At 39.5% G+C, this 22,652-nt stretch overlaps 1 protein-coding gene and 1 non-coding gene across 5 annotated transcripts in view; one reads left to right on the forward strand and one right to left on the reverse strand.

Annotated features, from left to right (window-relative positions):
- The window catches only part of TINAG (tubulointerstitial nephritis antigen), a 105,743-nt gene that overhangs the window by 82,551 nt on the left and 540 nt on the right, over positions 1-22,652 (reverse strand). For all 4 annotated transcript variants that reach the window (XM_027524998.1, XM_027524997.1, XM_027524995.1 and 1 more), the window contains exons 2-4: positions 10,277-10,340; positions 9,549-9,638; positions 153-267 (exon numbers count right to left, since the gene is read on the reverse strand). In XM_027524998.1, the coding sequence (XP_027380799.1) occupies positions 153-267; positions 9,549-9,638; positions 10,277-10,340 (269 nt within the window). The remainder of the gene's footprint in view (positions 1-152; positions 268-9,548; positions 9,639-10,276; positions 10,341-22,652) is intronic.
- LOC113882342 lies at positions 17,389-17,495 on the forward strand. The gene has a single exon (XR_003508351.1). It is a non-coding gene; the product is annotated as a U6 spliceosomal RNA (small nuclear RNA).

The following is a 22,652-nucleotide window of genomic DNA, read 5'->3' on the forward strand; positions in this document are numbered from 1 at the left end:
ACTTAGCAGTAGCAGTAGCAGTAGAAACTAAAACAATATTGTAAGCCAACTATACTCCAATAAAAGTTAATTTTAAAAATTGCTTTAAATGCACCTATGAACACACTTATATAAACACACATATACATGAATCAAACTGAGCAAATACTTACGGTCACTTCATTCATGCTCAGAAGCAAGGGGCTGGGTGGTAAGGTGCCAAGGCGGTATTTGAAACCCTCCTCTAATGTCATTCCCCAGAACTGGCTATAGTTCTGGGCTGTCCATCTGCCTTACAAATGAAAGAAAAAAAATAGGTACAGGTTATATGATGTCACTTTCATCAATATAGGTTCATGTGACAAAATTGGAACCATTACTGAAACCTAGGTATTTGTTATATTAATGATGCATTATTGATCACTCTAATATGGAAGCATATCACTCTTCTTAAATTAGGTCTATGTCAATGATTTAAATACCTCATTTGAGGAAACTAAGGTTGTATCAACACAGACTAAATTTAAGAATATGGAATCGCTACTTACAGTGAAGTGATTTTAGTAAAAGGCCAATATAGGTAGTTTCTTTTAAAAATCATTAAATGCATTTTAGAAAGAAGCTTGAATGTTCAGGAATGTGTTTAAAGGTTAAATAAGGTAATGTTTTATTTATAATTTAGATGTGAAAAGAAGTTGACTGTATAAAAAGAAGTATCCATGAAAAATTAAAGACAAAATAGTTACAGTTAAAAAGATTACAGCAATGCTAATTAATTTTATTGAAATATTTAAATATTGCAGCCATGAAATTAAAAGACGCTTACTCCTTGGAAGGAAAGTTATGACCAACCTAGATAGCATATTCAAAAGCAGAGACATTACTTTGCCAACAAAGGTCCGTCTAGTCAAGGCTATGGTTTTTCCTGTGGTCATGTATGGATGTGAGAGTTGGACTGTGAAGAAAGCTGAGCGCCAAATAATTGATGCTTTTGAACTGTGGTGTTGGAGAAGACTCTTGAGAGTCCCTTGGACTGCAAGGTGATCCAACCAGTCCATTCTGAAGGAGATCAGCCCTGGGATTTCTTTGGAAGGAATGACGTGAAAGCTGAAACTCCAGTACTTTGGCCACCTTATGCTAAGAGTTGACTCATTGGAAAAGACTCTGATGCTGGGAGGGATTGGGGGAAGGAGGAGAAGGGGATGACAGAGGATGAGATGGCTGGATGGCATCACTGACTCGATGGACGTGAGTCTGAGTGAACTCCGGGTGTTGGTGATGGACAGGGAGGCCTGGTGTGCTGCAATTCATGGGGTCGCAAAGAGTTGGACACGACTGAGCGACTGATCTGATCTGATCTGATCTGATTACATATAAATGAGTTAATTTGTGTTAAGTGCCCAATAATCTTAGTCATTATTAACAATAATATGAATTCAATTGATGTAAAATTAGATAACAAAAAAGCACATAATTTTCTAGAAACATAGTTCATGCCTTACATAGAGAAGGAAGCTTTGTTTTCAAAATCTTATGTTGATATTTGAAGAAAATTCCTTAAGAGATGATAGGAGATGACACATGAAAAAAGATGAAAAGTAATTTAATCAATTTTGATTAATTTAATCAGAAAAAGATGAAAATAATTTAATCAATGTTGTTTGAATTAGCTACAACTTAAGGACAATATATTTTCAGTACTTAAGTCAAAACTAAACTTTATCCTATTGTGTTTATTACCAAAATTGCTTATAATGGGAAAGGGTCTAAGGAATGATTCAAGATACAACTTAATCTTCAATAATATGCCTGACAAGTTAATGCTTTTCTTTTATAAGATCTGTTAGTTCATAAAACCTTAAGTAACTTTAAGACACAATTTTTAAATATAATGTCCATCATCCAAGGAATTTCAATAAGGAAATTTCTGAATATATTAGATACTGCAGCCTTTATTTAAGAGACTACCAGGACCAGCCTTAGGCAAAATCATGATGTCAGTAAAGTATGTTTTTGGTGCTCTACACTAGTAGTCTTCAGACAATGAGATATTTGTGGGTCTTTTAATTAACCATTCAATTTAGTAAACAGGGATCAATTTTAAAAGATAGAATATGGGGAAAACAACAGGAAATATTAGAGTTTATCAGACAGAATGAGAGTAGGTACTGTTTCTATACATTTAAGTATATGTATAGGCGCACACAAACACGTGTGTGTGTGTGTGTGTGTGTGTTGTTTAGTCACTAAGTCGTGTCTGATTCTTTTGTGACCCCATGGACTGTAGCCACCAGGCTCCTCTGCCCTTGGGATTTCCCAGCAATAGTACTGGAGGGGGTGGCCATTTCCTTTTCCAGGTTATCTTCCCAACCCAGGAATCAAACCCTCATTTCCTGCATTGGCAGGCAGATTCTTTACCGCTGAACCTCCAGGGAACTCTGTATATTATATATCTTTCTTTAAAAAGAAATTTAAATATTGAAGAAATATTTAAAATATTTTTACACATATATTTTCTAAAAAAAAATAAATTTCTATTATGGTTTATTCCAGGATATTGAATATATTTCCCTGTGCTACACAGTAGAACTTTGTTGTTATCCATTCTATATGTAACAGTTTGCATCTACTAACTCCAAACTCCCAATCTATCTCTCCCCTACCCTGCCTCCTGCTTGGCGATCACAAATCTGTTTTCTATGTCTGTCATCACTTTCCAAGTTAGCATTTACTGAATCTTCTTAATTTATCATATTCTCCAATAAATACTGGGAACATAGAAATAAATAAACTTTTCAACCGTCAAAAATCTCATACCCTAAAAAATGACAAAGAGAGAAATGACTTCAGTTTGTGTTATTTATTAGCAGTAGGTCAAACCCTGATCAGAGTAGAGAATTGAAACATAACTCTGCCTGAAGCAGTTAGAACAATTTTTTACAGACAGTGACTTTTCAGTGCTCATTCTAGAAGAATGAGAATGAGTTAGGTAGCCAGATGTGGGGGAAGATAGAATTTATTCTAAACAAAGGCAACTCTGGAGCAAAGCATATTTGAAATTGGGAAGCCCATTTAGCGAAGAGGAGATATGTAATGCTTAAACTATGACAGAGACCAGAAAGACAGGCTGGAAAGAGTGTAAATGATGAGGCGGTAAAGCATTTGGGCCAAATTGTCATTTATGCAGAGGAGCGTAATTATATTCTAAATCAATGGAGTGTCATTGAAGAGTTTTCAAGAACAAGAGTAAGAGAAGCAAAGCTTTGTTTTAGAAGGATAGCCATGAGAGTGTAAAGGATTGGTTTGAGGTTTCACTAGGCTGGAAACAAAAGAAAAACTCAGATCACTTCAAACTAGGCTTGATCAAGAAATGCACTAGAATATAGCATAGAAATACAGGAAACGAATTTCTAAAATAAGCTTTGTGAGTAAAATAAGAGCCTAGTGGCTGAGAGTGAAGAGGGGAAAAGCCTGAAACTAACTTTGGATATTCTGGCTTAGTTGACAGGGTAGAGGGAGCTGCCAGTAACCAAGGATAAGTCAAGGGCTAATCTTTTTAGTTTGGGGTATTTTTGATTTGACACATCATTGAGAAATCAGGACCAACTTATTCAATAGACTAGACATTGAGTTCATAATAAAAAATCAGGTTTAGGGATACCATAGATTAAAAATGGGCACAAATTCTTCTCCATTTCTTCCCATTAAGAAATGGAGTTCATTTCTCCAACTGTTGCAAGTGAGCTGGCCTGGTGACTTGCTCTGCTCAGTAGAAAGCAGTGAAACTGCTTGAAAATTTCAAGCCTCAGCCTCCGAAGGGGTCATTTCTAGCCTCCACTCATGTCCTGCTTGAACACTGTCATTATATGAAGAAGCCAAGGCTGTCCTCCTGGAGACATGTGGGCCCCCAACAACCAGCACCAACCACCAGCCGTGGGAGTGAGGCCACCTAGACAGTACAGCCCGGCTAAGGCTCCAGATGTCTGTGGACACATGAGTAACCCAAGGAAAGATCAGGAAAAGAGCCTCAGCTAAGCCCATCCTGTATTGCTGATGTGAACATAAAAATAAAGCCATGGGTGTACATGTGTTCCCCACCCTGAACCCCTCTCCCACCTCCCTCCCTACCCCATCCCTCAGGGTCATCCCAGTGCTCTGGCCCTGAGCACGCTGTCTCATGCATCAAACCTGGACTGGTGATCTATTTCACTTATGATAGTTTACATGTTTCAATGCTATTCTCTCAAATCATCCCACCCTCGCCTTCTCCCACAGAGTCCAAAAATCTGTTCTTTACATCTGTGTCTCTTTTGCTATCTAGCATATAGGGTCATTGTTACCATATTTCTAAATTCCATATATATGTGTATACAGTATATATAATATACTGTAGTGGTGTTTTTCTTTCTAACTTACTTCACTCTGTATGATAGGCTTCATACAATTCATTAGAATTGATTCAAATGCATTCTTTTTAATAGCTAAATAATATTCCATTATGTATATGAACCACAGTTTTCTTATCCATTCATCTGCCAATGGACATCTAGGTTGCTTCCCTGTCAATGTATGGCAAAAACCACTACAATATTGTAAAGTAATGAGCCTCCAATTAAAATAAATTAATTAATTTAATAAAAAAATAAAATAAATAAATAAAGCTTGTGCATCTGTTTGAGTTTCCTGAGCCATACAGCAAATTCCCATTGGCTATCTATTTTACATACAGTAATGTAAGGTAAGTTTCCATGTTACCGTATCAACCTAGAGGGGTGGGATGGGGAAGGAGATGGGAGGAAGCTTCAAAAGGGAGGAGATGTATGTATACCTATGGCTGATTCATGTTAAGATTTGACAGAAAACAGTAAAATTCTGTAAAGCAATTATCCTTCAATAAAAAATAAACTAATTTTTAAAAAAAGATCCCACTTGCTGCAAGGTGCAGCCAAAATAAAGAGAACTTTTAATAAATAAATAAAGCTTGTGGTTTTAAGCTACTAAATTCCGAAGTGATTTTGTTACATAACATCAGATAACTGAGACTGTCTCTTTCTCCCCTCGTTCCACTACCTTGCTGGTGATCACTTGCGCTACGAATTTGGGATTTATAACAGCCCTATCGTTAGAAACCCTTCTACAAAGCTATGGCATGTGGGCTCCTCAGCTGGATTGTAAATTCCTCCAAGACATTATTTATTTGTATCCTCAGCAGTGCCAAAAGGGAAACACATGTTTTGTTAATATTAATTGCACGAAAACATAATACAAGGAACACATAAGCACCAAAGCAGGTTATGCAGAATGAATAAAGGCTTGGATCTCAATACTACCAAGATGACAGGAATAAATGCTTTAAAGCAAAGGCTGCATATATTTCCATGTAGGTTATTTTTACAAGAGCCTAAAATAGACATTGAATGATATAAAATGATATCATTTTCACACAGTGAAAGCAACTTGAACATCAGAAACAGTAAATATCTGAGAATTAGAACTTTCTTTTAAATTCAAGGACTTTTTACACTCTGTCTTTTCTTCCCTGGTAAATAATTTTAGTGTTAGTCCTTTTCTTTATCACTCATCTCTTTTACTTAACTCTTGTGGGCAGAGAGCAAATTGGCCAAGATGGTGTGTTCAGGCTCCCTCTCCCCATGTTTTGTAAACAATGAGTATGTAACAGCAGAGATCATTTATAGCATTGCACATGCCTGTCACGAGGTACTCACTTGGTCACAGGTTGTGTGCAGTACACATATATGTGAGCTCCACCCATAAAGTCGGGGTTTTACTGTGATGTCATGGCTGTGTCTGTTGGATCAGTCACGAGAGGAGAGAATTGTATGGCTGCTGCATCAGCCAAGAGAGAATACTGCTATGGCTTCCAAACCAGCCAAGAGAGAGGCTGTATTAGAGCTGCTGTCCCAGCCAGCAGAGAATAAATGTGCCTCCAGTTCCTGTGGCCCCTCAAGTCTCCTTCCAGCCTCTTAGCTCACAGCTTGCCTCCCCTGGGTTCAAAGAACAGTGTCCACAGTGGGATACAGCAAGACAATTGGTGCCACAAACAGGATGATCAGCAATACAATTGGCATAGTTGGCAGGATATCCAGCAGGTAGGGGAGCCTGAGGCTCCACTAGATGGAGGAAGCCAGTGGCCACCAGATAGCATATGGTACTGGTGGCCTCTGTTCTCTTGACATGGGCTCCAGTTGGAAGACTGGGAAGTGGCGGATGGTTCACTGGATAGTATTGAAAAGGCGTTACAGGCAATGAGTTCTCATTTGCCCAACAAGGCAGCACGAACTGCCTGGCACCGTGGGGTGGGTTTTCCTGACTGCCCTGAAGGCGAATATTGATAGTGCTCTCTGTGATGCCATGCCGGTGTGCAATGTGCAGAGACTCTTGGAAGAACTAGAGCAGCATATATTGGTGTTAGAGCGAGAACCCTGTGGCCCTGAAGAACCCAGCATCTCTGACAGCGAGGCGGTAAGTGACAGTGAGGATGAACGTTATGAGCCCGTGGGTCCCCGCTTGGCAGTGAGGCCCGTTGTGCAGCAGAAAGTGAAGCATGAGCAGCCTAAGGCCAAGGAGTGGGGCTTCGTCAAGGGACCCCAGTATGACTGAGTTCATGACATATACTCAGGTGGAGTTGGTCAACTTGGGTAAGCAGTTTCAGCAAATGCACAGGAAACACTTGGAAGCATGGCTTTTGTGACTTTGGAACACAGGGGTGGGCCCCGCACCTGAGAGGTTTTGCAGGTCCTTACTGAGAGAAGCCCTGGAGAAGGAAATGGCAACCCCACTCCAGTGTACTTGCCTGGAGAATCCCAAGGACGGAGGAGCCTGCAGGCTACAGTCCATGGGGTTGCAAAGAGTCGGACACAACTGAGCGACTTCACCTCACTTCACTGAGAGAAGTAGAGAGACGGCATGCAGGACGCCATTTTGAAAGTGCCAAGAGCCCACAGGTGGCCCGAGCCAGCAGGGGTCCCAACTGGGTTATGCAGATGCAAACGTGACCTAATTTATGGGGAGGGTACTGTAAAGGCCGTGTCCTCAGATTTAGAAAAGTGTAATCACGTGGGTGAACTGTGAACAGGGACCACAAAACACCCCTTCCTTGCGGGGTGGGCCTGGTGCCTGTCGGGGGTTTTGTGTGTCCTTAATAAAAATTCTGCAGGAAGGGAGTTGCCCCTGTGGAGGCTTTCCTACAATCTCACAAGGACAGACAGTGGACTGGACTTGGCCATGAAAGATAAAGGCACTCCACGTGCAGTGGGTGACTCTTCTAGCACCATGAGGGCAAGGACTGGAACAGGAGTCCCGAGTGATACCTGGTGTTCGGTTTTGCTATGTATTGGGGATGTAACTGCTGTTGTAGCTACTGCTGTTGCAAGATGTAAATCCAAGCGTCAGTGTTACTGGCCAAGGGAATATCACAGATGGATGGCGCATAGAATGTGAGCGAGAGACCCTGAAGGGGTGGAGTGTGGGGAGAGAGCAAATTGGCCAAGATGGCGTGTCCAGGCTCTCTTGCCCCACATTTTGTAAATAATGACTGTGTAACAGCTGAAATCATTTATAGCACTGCACATGTGCGTCATGAGGTACTCAGTTGGTCACGAGTCGTGTGTGGTATGCATATATGTGAGCTCCACCCATAAAGTAGGGGAAGTTAGTGCTGCCTCACGGCTGTGTCCATTGGGTCAGTCACAAGAGGAGAGAACTGCAGTACATCCGCTGAGCCAGCCAAGAGAGGGGCTGTGTTATGGCTGCTGTGCCCACCAGGAGAGAATAAACGTGTCTGAAGTTCCTAGGGCTCCTCGAGTCTCTTTCCAGCCTCTTAGCTTGTGCCTTGCCTACCCTAGGTTCAACGAACAGTGTGCACAGTGGGATACAGCGAGACAATTGGCGCCACAAGCAGGGCGATTGGTGATACACCTCTTTTTTCCCTTTTGTCTGTGTATATTTTCTTTTCCTGCAATTTTATTTCACCTTTTTTTTTTTTTTTTTTTGAGTCATCTATGTTTGCTACTAAAAGGTAAAGCCCATGCCTCTGATATAGTCCTAGAGTACTCTCAACAGTAAATGAATGATGGGAAAATGCTTCCTTCCAACGGAGATAGCATTCCCAACAGATCTAGACTCTTACATGACTTTCTTTCCACATTGCTTTAAGCGGTGGTTTCTCTTGGGTTCTGTGAGAGCAGAAAGGTTGGCTGCTTATCTTGGCTTCCTGGAAGTGTGTGCTTGCTAGGTCAAGCATTTGAATCCTTTTAGGAACCTGATTCAGATAATCTCCCATGATGACACATATTCTCATGTTCTTTTAATAATTTAAATATCACTTAGCCACGGAAAAGAATTGATTTTCCCTAGAAATACTTAAAATGTCATCATATTATCACCTAAAATATTGGTGAAACACACACACAGAGGAGTTTAAAATGGTTTGAGAATATTAACATCAACAAATGTGACTTCTGGCTTTCACATCTTCCAAGAAAATACTCAGGGTACGTTGAAAATTAGTGCTCCATTGTGCTGGGAAACATACAGCTTAAGTGTGGAGAGAAATGATATTTTTACTTTTAAAAAATTCATTTGAGGATGACTTCACTTTTATAGTTGCTAGACAATAGATCTTTTCAAGTGAAATCTTTTCCTGAAGGTGGAAAATGTTATCAAGGGTAGAGAAATCCTGAGGCAGAAACCATCCCATCATCCCTCTTCCCAACCAGTGTTGGCATCTTCTCCTTATTCCTTCTATGAAGTGGCAAAGTGACTTTGCTAATCTATCAGAGCATCAAACAGTTATTTTAAGTGTCAATCAGCCCAAGTTTTTGTTTATTAGCAAAGTAAAATGGCCTGACCTTTTGACTCAACTATGAGTGAAATTGGCTAGATATCAGTCATCTCAGTGAAACTGTCTAGATGGACTGGTCTTTTGGGGAATCCTCAAGGTAAAATAATACTCTCTTAAGGTAAGATTCTGCACAGGATAGCTTGAGCTTGTGATTGGCTGCTGCTGCTACTAAGTCGCTTTAGTCGTGTCCAACTCTGTGCGACCCCATAGATGGCAGCCCACCAGGCTCCCCCATCCCTGAGATTCTCCAGGCTAGAACACTGGAGTGGGTTGCCATTTCCTTCTCCAATGCATGAAAGTGAAAAGTAAAAGTGTGATTGGCTAGGTCAGGGCAAATGTGGAAGGAAAGAAAATAAACATGAACGAATCAGTTTGCTACTTCCTGATTTTGTCTGACTACTTATTTAAACTAAATTTCCTCCTACACACCTCACTCATACCATGACAGTGCTCCTTCCTGAATAATTTAAGACCATGCTCCATATTTCTCCTTTGTACATTTTAATTTTTAGTTATTTGAAGTTTACCTCTGTGTATTCCAATTTCACATGTCTTTCTATCTCCCTCTCCATTTCTCTCACACTCTTTTTTTTTTTTTAAGAATGATCTTTTTTTGCAGGTAAGTGATAGGAATTACATTGTTTGAAACATGAGGGGTAACAGGGAGGTGGGCACCAAAAATCCCAGAAAGCAAAATTTTTCTCACCCATAGTCTCCTTTATTGACATGTTCAATTAATCCTGGTTGAACAAGGCATACATGCTGGGAACATTTCCACTGCTGTCCTGAGCATGTGCTGTAAAAATACAAGCATTATGAAAGTGACTGGGCCTTTTAGGAGTACATTTACAAAATTAGTACCCAGAGTTGCACCTTGTTAAGGCATAAAATATATTTTTGATTAATGTTAATGTTTTGATTAATGACTATTCAATTCTTGACAAAAACAAATCACAACACATTCATTAATTACGCTACAACGCAATATCTTCTACTCCAGGCAGTTAATGAATGAAATGACCACTCAGTCATTGAAGTTTGAAAATAGACAACAATGAAGACAGCAGATTCAGTATATGTAATTGGAAATTCTCTGCAGGATAATCATTTTAAGGCAGTCTGATTATAATATATTTAGTTACTGTGCTCAAGGAAACACGATTTGATTTGTCTATAGTATATCAGAATGTTTGTAATTAATAGATATGCTTAATGGACTGTCACTAACATCAAACTCAAACATTAAAAGAAATATTCATGTGTAGATTTGGCACATCTATTAAAATTAAATATGTTCATAAAGACTACTGATATGTGCTATCTTATGATTCTGTGTATCTGTATTTAAACATATGTTTTGTTTCACAGATATTCCTTTTACTTGAAGAAAACATACACAGCAGAATTCAGTTCTGGGCCACTTAAATTCATTACCAGGAATTGCAGTTTTCTTTAATTACTGATCCTTCTTCATAATGTTGACCATCTCTGTGGCAACCTGTCAACACAACATGTAAACAAATCAAAATTCTAAATTGATTAATAAAATGCATTCACATAACAAGTACTCTAAAATTGTGTTTAGTGTTCTCAAATATGTAAAAATATTTGGTGCCAGTCAGACAGAAATCTACATGGGGTTTTTGTCAGTGTTTGGCCACCTCATGCAAAGAGTTGACTCATTGGAAAAGACCCTGATGCTGGGAGGGATTGGGGGCAGGAGGAGAAGGGGACGACAGAGGATGAGATGGCTGGATGGCATCACTGACTCGATGGACGTGAGTCTGAGTGAACTCTGGGAGTTGGTGATGGACAGAGAGGCCTGGCGTGCTGCAATTCATGGGGTCGCAAGGAGTCGGACACGACTGAGCGACTGATCTGATCTGATCTGATTTATCCAATTTTTCTGGATTTGTTCCATGAGCTTCTATCTTTGCACTGTGTATTTGTCCCAACTGAGAGGATTTGTAAAGCATTAAAAACTAGATTACTGAGGTATTAATCACTAAACACACTCAAAAAATAATTAATGTGTTTAAAGAAATAGGTAAGCAGTAAAATAGTGTTTGAAATAATTAATAGCATTTCTCATCTTAAAATCTAATCAAGTCTCATGTGGATATAAATAGTTGCATATGATTAGAGGAAGGAACAAGGTTTTGGACCAAAATATGAAGCTGTTTCAGCGAATTCACCTTACAAAGAGAAACTCTATTTTTTCTCCAGGATGTGAATCCAGAGGAAAGTTTATAAGACTGCAGCCCTTTGTGTTCTAAATCTAAATGTTCCTCAACTATTAACCAAAAAGGGAAAGTGTTAGTTGGTCAGTTTTGTCCAACTCTTTGCATCCCCATGGACTGCAGCACTCCAGGCTACTCTGTCCATGGATTTCTCCAGGCAAGAATACTGGAGTGGGTAGCCATTCCCTTCTTCAGGGGATCTTCCCAGTCCAAGGATTGAACCTGGGTCTTCCACATTGCAGGAAGGTTCTTATGGTCTGAGCCACCAGTGAAGTCACATTAACTGAAACTTTTTGCTGTTTTACCAGATTATAGAAACTACTCCAAAGAGATCAATGGTGAATTATTATTGCATGAAAACCAATCAGAAAGATATGGTAAAATAGTGCACTAGCTAGAAACTAAATCCCTTTGTAAATATAACTTACGCAAATTACTGAATTAGCAAAAGAAACATAATTCACTCCTATGTCACATGAAAACTTTTTTGATGGAAACGTAACATTGAGAGATCACATCAATGGCCCCTAGTTAAATAAAATGAATTCTAACTTTTTAAAAAATATATTTATTTTTAATTGGAGGATAGTTGCTTTACAATATTGTGTTGGTTTATGTCATACATCAACATGAATCAGCCAGAGATATACCTATGTTCCTTCCCTCTAGAAGCTCCCTCCCACCTCTCACCCCATCCCACCCCTCTAGGAATTCTAACTTTTTACTGTATATAGTAATAGGAGTAAATCTACATATTTAAAAATCATTTCAAGGGTCCTGGTTTAACTACAAGCCATAATGTCACAAAAGCCAATTTCAGGTTAGCTACCTTCCAATTTTTCAAAAAGTTGTTTCTCAGGGAACATTTACAGCTGCTTTTTTCAGCAAGCACCGTGTTCTCACAGTTCAACGTTTTGCTTAATGAATTTCGAATATCCTTGTATTTGCATCTATCCATCCCTTTTCCGTGTATTCCACCATCACAGGAAGAGAGAAGGAAAACACTTCTTTAGTGGCCCACAGGGGAGGAAAATGACTCAACTTTAAATTAAGTTCAGAGTTTTAATTACTACCCAGGATTAAACACTTTTTGTAAATAAATTTCTATGTTTGCAATTTAGAAAGATCCTAGAACTTTTCATTACCTAGGCAAGCAACAGTAAAAATTCAAGCAACAATTCAAGTGTCATTCAAAGTCAAGGAAAGTACTCCACTGACTAGTTCTAAAGGGTGGATGAAAGTGGGGGGGGAAGCTGATTTTTAAAATTTATTTTACTGGAGTATAGTTGATTGACAGTGTTATGTTAATTTCTGCTGAACAGCAAATGATTCAATATGTATGTATATGTACACATGTGTGTGTGTATGTGTGTGTGTGTGTGTGTGCTCAGTGGCTCAGTCATGTCTGACTGGGACCCCATGGACTGTAGCCTGCCAGGCTCCTCTGTCCATGGAATCTTTGAGGTAAGAATACTAGAGTGGGTTGCCATTTCCTACACCAGGAACTCTCCCCAACCCAGGGATCAAACCCATGTCTCTCGTGTTTCCTGCATTACAGGTGCATTCTTTACCACTGCACCACCTGGGAAGCCCTATATGCATATATATATATATATATATATATATATATATATATCTCACAGTGTTTGAAACCTGAGGGGTAGAAGGGAGGTGGGCACCAAAAATCCCAGAAGCAAACATTTTCTCACATACACACACATATATATGTATGTATGTATTATGCCAAAGAATGCTCAAACTATCACACAATTTTACTCATCTCACACGCTAGCAATGTAATGTTCAAAATTCTCCAAGCCAGGCTTCAACAGTACGTGAACCATGAACTTCCAGATGTTAAAGCTGGATTTAGAAAAAGCAGAGGAACCAGAGATCAAATTGCCAACATCCACTGGACCATCAAAAAACCAAGAGAGGTCCAGAAAAACATCTACTTCTGCTTTATTGACTATGTCAAAGCCTTTGACTGTGTGGATCACAACAAACTGTGGAAAATTCTGGAAGAGATGGGAATACCAGACCAACTGATCTGCCTCTTCAGAAATCTGTATGCAGGTCAAGAAGCAACGGTTAGACCTGGACATGGAACAAATCAGGAAAGGAGTACGTCAAGGCTGTATATTGTCACCCTGCTTATTTAACATATATGCAGAGTGCTGGGCTGGATGAAGTACAAGCTGGAATTAAGATTGCAGAGAGAGATATCCATAACCTCAGACATGCAAATGACACCACCCTTATGGCAGAAAGTGAAGAAGAACTAAAGAGCCTCTTGATGCAAATGAAAGAGGAGAGTGAAAAAGTTGGCTTAAAACATTCAGAAAACTAAGATCATGGCATCTGGTCCCATTACTTTATGACAAATAGATAGGTAAGCAATGGAAACAGTGGCAGACTTTATTTTGGGGGACTCCAAAATCACTGCAGATGGTGATTGCAGCCATGAAATTAAAAGACACTTGCTACTTGGAAGAAAAGTTATGACCAACCTAGACAGCATATTAAAAAGCAGAGACATTACTTTGCCAACAAAGGTCTGTCTGATCAAAGCTATGGTTTTTCCAGTGGTCATGTATGGATGTGAGAGTTGGACTATAAAGAAAGCTGAGTGCCAAAGAATTGATGCTTTTAAACTGTGGTGTTGGAGAAGACTCTTGAGAGTCCCCTGGACTGCAAAGAGATCCAACCAGTCAATCCTAAAGGAGATCAGTCCTGGGTATTCATTGGAAGGACTGATGTTGAAGCTGAAACTCCAATACTTTGGTGACCTGATGTGAGAACTGACTCATTTGAAAAGCCCCTGATGATGGGAAAGATTAAAGGTGGGAAGAGAAGGGGATGACAGCAGATGAGATGGTTGGATGGCATCACTGACTCAAGGGACATGAGTTTGAGTAAACTCCGGCAGTTAGTGACAGACAGGGAGGCCTGGCATGCTGCGGTCCATAGGGTTGCAAAGAGTCAGACATGATTGAGCTACTGAACTGAACTGATGTTGTATGTATGTACGTATACATATGTATATCTGAAAGCTGGTTTTTATTCATACAGCTTAAATGTTTCTTGTCCAATGTACCAGTTTTATAGATAAAGGGACCAGAAGTTACAAAGGTTCTAATTGGAGGAGGCTGTCCCTTCTCTGACCTGTTCCCCAGCTACTAATTTTGAAGCCAAGAGAATGCTATCCCCAGGCCTGCCCAACATCATTAGTACTATGTCTAGTGTTATCAAAAGTTCCATTTCTTCATCTTCCTTCCTTAATGTCAAGTCAGAATTGACTATCAGAAACAATGTTTGCTACAATCTCACTTGAGAGGTGGCTTCTTAAACAAAAACCATTATTTGTTCACCTGAGCCTGGCCAAAGTGCTGACAAAGTGAAGCATCAGCTTCTACACTAATACAGAAATTCAGTTCACCCCCTTCCTCTGCTCCTGCCTGACTCCAGTGTATCCTTGATCCCCTGAACAGCATTTAGAGAGCTCTCTTAAGATCTGTGTTATGTCACTCTCTGCTTAAAAGCTTCATGTTTTTCTGTATTAAATTTAGACTAAAACTGAACCTCTTACAGGGACTTGTAAGACCTTATCCAAAGTGTCTCTTCCATAAACTGTGTTCTCACCTCTCCGAGTCTACTGCCTGGAGTGGTATTCCCAGAGGAATGAAGGATTTGCCTGATACAGATAAGGGTGGAAAGAACTGGATGAACTTAATTTGGAGCCAAAGCAAATAGGATTAACTATTGGAGAATCAGGAAAAATAAGGGTCACAGAAGTCTCACTAAGATTTTTGCTTTAGGGATAGAGAAGCAGTGATGCTATTACTGAAATAAGGAACAGGTTTGTGGTGAGAAATCAAGCTTCCGCCTTACATATTTTAGACTAAGATCAAATCTAAGTTACACATCCTAATGGAGAACATCAAGTAGAGTAGGAATGGAAGTCCAAAGTCAAGGCAAGGCTGGAACATGAATTTCAGAGCCAGTAACATACTTATCTTTAGGTTTTTGAGAATAAATAACAGTCTCCTTGAGAGAGTGTTTGTAGGTAAGAGAAAGACATCCAGGACTGAGCTCAAACACTGTAACCAACAGACATTCAGAAAAACAAACTGGGAATAAGTGACCTGGGAAGAAGAGGGGAATTCAGGGCATGGTGGAGTCCTGGAAAGCAACAGACGTATTCCACAGAAGAAGAAACAGTCACCTACATAGAGTACGGCTGAGGGGGTCAAGAAAAGAATGGAGATCTGGGATTTCCCTGGTGGTCCAGTGGTTAAGACTCTGCACTTCCAATGCAGAGGAGGCAGGTTTGATCCCTGGTAGGGGAACTAAGATTCCACATGCTGAATAGCACAGCCAAAAAATAAAATAAAAGAGAATGGACACCTGAATACTGCACTTGAAAACATGGAAGCCTTCAATAACCCTGCCAAGATAGAGCTCAGTAAAGTAGCAGGGAACAAGGTCTTGTAGGAATGAGCTAATGAGAGGTTTAGAAGTAAGGAAGTGAAATGTTTCTTTCAGATATTTTGCCATTAAAGGAAAGGAGGAAATAAGATAAAACTGGTTAAGGACATGGAGATGAGGGTGGGCTCTTTCAAAGTTGGGAGCTACAACTACCCACCAGCGTCCTGCAAGAGAATGTCTTGTAAATGACATTTGCTCACTTTCTTAGTTATTTCCTCAGGAAAAGTTCCAAGAAGTGGAAGTTCTGGGTCAAAATTGAGATTTGGACATCTTTAAGGCATTTAATTCATATCATCTTTTTTTTTTTTTAATGATTTCACCAATTTACACTCACCAGCAGTGAAAAGATGAATTATCCTGTATCACTCTAAGGAATTAACTGTATGGGTCCCATGCTAGGTATCACTTCGTCATGGAAACAGAGTCAGGATTAGAAATTAATCTTTGATGTCTAGTGCCATCTCCCAAGCAATGTTTGTATCCTGTTTTGGATTCTACTGGTTTTAAATAAAAAGATATTTCTTTTAAAATGTTAATTTGAAAATATGATTGATGATTTAAAGGTAGTAGAAATTGAGGAGTTAAAGAAAAGTTGGGAGCTACAAAAATACTTTCATAAATCAATAACTTTGTAAATTGATTGATCCAGAAAAGAAGGAGGGAAATGATGGTTTAGGAGAGAAAGAGGGAGAAAAAGGGAGAGAGGAAAGAAGAGAAAAGGAGAGGGGAGGGATGGAGGAAGGGACAATTGTAAGGGTGGAGATCTTACAAGACAAGAAAAGACAAGAGATGATGGGATTCAGAGCTCAAGAAGAGGAATCTACTTCATGGAAACAGTAACCAAGATGGCAGTAAGTTGAAAATTATGATGAGAGGTGAAAGAATTCCTGGTGTCTTTATTTTCTCAGTGAAAAGCATATAAAAGCCTTCAGTGTGAGGTAATCAAACTGGTTACACCTTGATATAAATAAATAAATAAGTAGATAGATGCATAGCCGTGACTGTCGAAACCAAATGAGTTTTGCAACATTAATAGCCATTATTAAAAGAATTAGGTAAACCAGATTTTTGGAAAGTTAAATAAGTCTCTTGATTTTAGAAAAAATGACAGTATGCCTTATGATCCAGCAATCCCACTGCTGGGCATACACACTGAGGAAACCAGAATTGAAAGAGACACGTGTACCCCAATGTTCATTGCAGCACTGTTTATAATAGCCAGGACATGGAAGCAACCTAGATGTCCATCAGCAGACGAATGGATAAGAAAGCTGTGGTACATACACACAATGGAGTATTACTCAGCCATTAAAAAGAATACATTTGAATCCGTTCTAATGAGGTGGATGAAACTGGAGCCTATTATACAGAGTGAAGTAAGCCAAAAAGAAAAACACCAATACAGTATACTAACGCATATATATGGAATTTAGAAAGATGGTAACAATAACCCTGTGTACAAGACAGCAAAAGAGACACTGATGTATATAGAACAGTCTTTTGGACTCTGGAAGAGGGAGAGGGTGGGATGATTTGGGAAAATGGCATTGAAACATGTATAATATCATATATGAAACGAGTCGCCAGCCCAGGTTCGATGCACGATACAGGAAGCTCGGGCCTGGTGCACTGGGATGACCCAGAGGGAGGGTATGGGGAGGGAGGAGGGAGGAGGGTTCAGGATGGGGAACACATGTATACCTGTGGTGGATTCATTTTGATATATGGCAAAACCAATACAATATTGTAAAGTTAAAAAAGAAAGAAAGAAAAGAAAAAATGACAGTATAATATAATTTATTTTAAAATACTCCATCAGTGCTCGCTTCGGCAGCACATATACTAAAATTGGAACGATACAGAGAAGATTAGCATGGCCCCTGCACAAGGATGACACGCAAATTCGTGAAGCGTTCCATATTAAAAAAAATAAAAAATAAAATAAAATAAAATAAAATACTCCATCATAATGTGTTCTACTATCTGTGTTGGTCCCAACATCACTTCAGGGAAGGCAACTGCCTGCTTTAATCAGGAGTCTGCATCCCATGGGTGGTCAATATAATTTATCCTGAAAGTCCAGACTCAAGGGCAGCTCCTACAAGGGGTTCCACTATCCATCTTTTAATGAACACTAGAGTATAGCATAATGAGTGCCAGATATGGGCTTTCATTGGTAAAATTAGTGACTTGTTAATCAGCATAATGGATATAAGCAGTCAACTCATCACTTAACAATATTCAATTTATATAGATTAGTTTAAATAGTTAAAAATCATATCTCACTCATACTCCCCAGTTTTTTTGTATCTTTTAAGATCAAAAGACTTCATGCTTAAACCTGATACCCTAGGATTAATCTCCAAAACATCTGTCCAGCCACTGGGTATGAGGATTTATTATAACCTGATAATCTGTAATATTATCAGATATGGGAAAATGCCAATAAATTTTTCAAGCATGGTAAATATGGCAACATCTAACAGGATGGGGACCTGAGATTTCATGAAGCTTACACAGGTTTATAGACTAGTGTAGGTCTCCATACCAATGTATATTTTTGTAATTATCAGTATGCACAGCAGAATTTGGAATGTGATTTATCTTCATTGTAATGTAGTTAAGGAGGTTGTGAAAGGGTAAATAACTCTGATTCAATTCAAATGTCAGTGATTTACATCCCTTTTTTTTTAACCAGTGTGAACATAGAAGTTGTGTATAATCAAATTAGCTTATGTCTGTTCACAGCAGATGGTTCTCTAGACTCTTCCTTAAGATCTGCCACACTAGAGATTTTGTCTAGAAAATCCAGTCTGGTTGCATTTCAAACTCTATCACTTTTTTTCTGTATCTGACCTTTGAAATTCCCCAGTGACTGGAAGTAACTATATGTCCAACTTCCAATTTATACAAAAGGGACATTATAAACAGTGCTGCAATGAACGTTGGGGTACACATGTCTCTTTCACTTCTGGTTTCCTCGGTGTGTATGCCCAGCAGTGGGATTACTGGGTCATATGGCAGTTCTATTTCCAGTTTTTTAAGGAATCTCCACACTGTTCTCCATAGTGGCTGTACTAGTTTGCATTCCCACCAACAGTGTAAGAGGGTTCCCTTTTCTCCACACCCTCTCCAGCATTTACTGTTTGTAGACTTTTGGATAACAGCCATTCTGACCAGCGTGAGATGGTACCTCATTGTGGTTTTGATTTGCATTTCTCTGATAATGAGTGATGTTGAGCATCTCTTCATGTGTTTGTTTGCCATCTGTATGTCTTCTTTGGAGAAATGTCTGTTTAGTTCTTTGGGCCATTCTTTGATTGGGTCGTTTATTTTTCTGGAATTGAGCTTCGGGAGTTGCTTATATATTTTTGAGATTAGTTGTTTGTCAGTTGCTTCATTTGCTATTATTTTCTCCCATTCTGAAGGCTGTCTTTTCACTTTGCTTATAGTTTCCTTCGTTGTACAAAAGCTTTTAAGTTTAATTAGGTCACATTTGTTTATTTTTGCTTTTATTTCCAATATTCTGGGAGGTGGGTCATAGAGGATTCTGCTGTGATTTATGTCAGAGAGTGTTTTGCCTATGTTTTCCTCTAGGAGTTTTATAGTTTCTGGTCTTACATTTAGATCTTTAATCCATTTTGAGTTTATTTTTGTGTATGGTGTTAGAAAGTGTTCTAGTTTCATTCTTTTACAAGTGGTTTAGGACATGGAAGCAACCTAGATGTCCATCAGCAGACGAATGGATAAGAAAGCTGTGGTACATATACACAATGGAGTATTACTCAACCATTAAAAAGAATACATTTGAATCAGTTCTAATGAGGTGGATGAAACTGGAGCCTATTATACAGAGTGAAGTAAGCCAGAAAGAAAAACACCAATACAGTATAGTAATGTATATATATGGAATTTAGAAAGATGGTAACGATGACCTTATATGCGAGACAGCAAGAGACACAGATGTATAGAACAGTCTTTTGGACTCTGTGGGAGAGGGTGAGGGTGGGATGATCTGAGAGAATAGCATTAAAACATGTATATTATCATATGTGAAACGAATCGCCAGTCCAGGTTCGATGTATGATACAGGGTGCTCAGGGCTGGTGCACTGGGATGACCCAGAGGGATGGGAGGGGGAGGGAGGTGGGAGGGGGGTTCAGGACGGGGAACACATGTACACCCGTGGCTAATTCATGTCAGTGTATGGCAAAAACCACTACAGTATTGTAAAATAATTAGCCTCCAACTAAAATAAATAAATTTTTTTAAAAAGGGACATTATTTACTTATTTGACATATTGTTTTTAAACCTTAAGATAATACATTTTTAAGTCCCAGGTTGAAAATAATTACAGTATAAAAAATTAGACCATATCATGCAGTTAAATAACTGAAAAACATTTAATAAATCAGTGATTTTGTCTCTAGTATCTCAGAGGAAAGTCACTTCATATATGCAAAATATTACTACAAATAGTATGCCATTGTCTATTTATTTCATATAATTTTGTATCTTTTTCAATATTGTGTAGTGTTATTTTCTTTCAACAAGCTACTTTCATAAGAAAGAAAAAACAAAAGAAAATAATTACCTCATGAGTACAGTTATGATGTGAACCTTTTGCCTCTAAATAAAATAATAAATTGCTTCCCTCCATCATGAATGGAATAAAAGCTATACCGGGAACATAAGTTCTACCTAAAACATAATTAAATTATGTTTTAAATTAAAGTCTTAGCAGAGTCTTAGCTTTCAAGCAAAAACGGACACAGATGAAGTAGCAGTTTCTTTTCTAAATGGGCTCTTGCTGCTGCTGCTGCTGCTGCTGCTGCTGCTGCTGCTATTACTGCTGCTAAGTCACTTCAGTCTTGTCCGACTCTTTGCGACCCCATAGACAGCAGCCCACCAGGCTCCCCCGTCCCTGGGATTCTCCAGGCAAGAACACTGGAGTGCGTTGCTATTTCCTTCTCCAAAGCATGAAAGTGAAAAGTGAAAGTGAAGTTGCTCAGTCATGTCCGACTTCGTGACCCTGTGGACTGCTGCCCACCAGGCTCCGCCATCCATGGGATTTTCCAGGCAAGAGTACTGGAGTGGGGTGCCATTGCCTTCTCCATCTAAATGGGTTACAGGGCTCAAATAAGGAAAGCTCAAGTATGCTTTAGCACATCAAAAGCGCTGCAGCTAATACATAATACTCACCCTCAGCATTCGTGAAGCCGACCCTGCTCATACCTGACACCTTTCAATGAGTTCTCATAATAGGATAAAATTTAAAATTCTTCATATAGCCTATAAGTCCAGCGAAATCTGCCCTCTACTCCTCTCAAACCCCTTCTTATGTTACCTTCAACCCTCCGCCAGCCGTGACTCTCCAGAAACGGTGGCCTCCGTCCAGCACCTAGTGCACACCAAGCTCCTGGCGCCCAGACTCGGTTCTGTCAGCTCCTCAGGTGACCACACCCCTCACTCCCCAAACTAATACTGTATACTGCTTTCTATGTTGACATTATATTCTGATAGGCTTTCCCACAGCACCGAAATGTTTCCTTCTGAGAATTTAACACAATTTGCAACTGTACAGTGAATTTGTTAAATATCTTACACCACGCATCCCCCCCCCCCCGGCTCCCCCCCCCCCCCCCCCCCACACACACACACACACAAAACGTGACTATCACTCCCATAAGGATAAAGTGAAAGTGAAGTCGCTCAGTCGTGTCCGACTCTTGACGACCCCATGGACAGTAGCCTACCAGGCTCTGCAATCCATGGGATTTTCCAGGCAAGAACACTGGAGTGGGCTCCCATTTCCTTCTCCGGGGGATCTTCCCAACCCAGGGATCGAACCCGGGTCTCCTGCATTGCAGACAGACGCTTTACCGTCTGAGCCGCTTCCCCATGGTTGCCCCAGCAAAAGTGCAATGTCTGGCATGGTGGAGGCGGTCAGTGAATATTTTTCAATGAATGACAAGCTCTCCCATTTCTGATAGACTATTTAATTGCTGTTTGCTGGGAAAGGCAAAGGTCTAGCAGGAATGACCATGCTGTGGAAATTTTAACATAGCATGTGTGTGTTTTACAAACAAGATGGCACTATTGAAAATGAAAGCATAAGTCAGCATCTGGATTTTGCTGTAAGGATACAAATCCTAATTTGTCCTGCACTGTCTTCTAATCGTAATTTCCACTCACCATCACCTACTTATAATTATGCAACAGAGTTTTGAGGAAACCTGAATTTTGCCTCATATAAAGTGGAGCAGGAGAGTTTTGTTTTGCGTTTTTTGCAAACTTTAGATATATTGATTGCTCAGAACCTACAGTCATTCTACTATAATTAAACCAATAGAGTAAATAACACCGTCCTCCTTATGAATTATTGAGTTGACCAAAATATTCATTCAGGTTGCTCTATAGAATGTAACAGAAAAACCCAAATTAACTTTTTGGCCAACCCAATATTTGTATTTATTCACTCAGTCTTAGACTTTTACAACTACTCTGTATGAAGCACTGTTTTGTTTTTCACGGTTTAAAATCCCTGATTGGCAAAATGAACAAAAACATTCAGGGAGAATCTCTTTGGGATTACTTAGGCAGGGAGGGTGGCCACCTTTATTACGCTCCTGCATTGGTTTAAATGGCATTGCTGTAACACAGGTTCTAACGCCACTCATGAGACAATAAGTAAAATGTTACATACATCTGCAGAGGATCAATCTTGTGACTTTGATGTGATTTTCTGAGGTTATACTCAAAAAAGCACGAGAGGTTGCTTTTTGTCAAGATGTTTTACAAAGAAAGAATTTTAAGTAACTTTTTATAAGGTGAGTGGCTATTCAAAGCAGAACGGAAATCAGCCTTCGTGGCCGTCACACCAGGACTTTGCCGAAGGTGCTAGGCTGAGGCACGTGCCGGCATCTGAATCAAAGCATGTTAACAATCCAAAGAAATTTAACCTGGTGATCAAAGTATTCATTTTTCATTTCAACTTAAGAAAGGAAGGGTGGAAAGAAAGGAGAGAGAGAAAGAGGTAGGGAGGGAAGGAAGGAAAGATGGAAGAAGAGAGATGGAGGCA

The sequence above is a fragment of the Bos indicus x Bos taurus genome, chromosome 23 (genome assembly GCF_003369695.1).
Source record: "Bos indicus x Bos taurus breed Angus x Brahman F1 hybrid chromosome 23, Bos_hybrid_MaternalHap_v2.0, whole genome shotgun sequence".
NCBI lineage: Eukaryota > Metazoa > Chordata > Mammalia > Artiodactyla > Bovidae > Bos > Bos indicus x Bos taurus.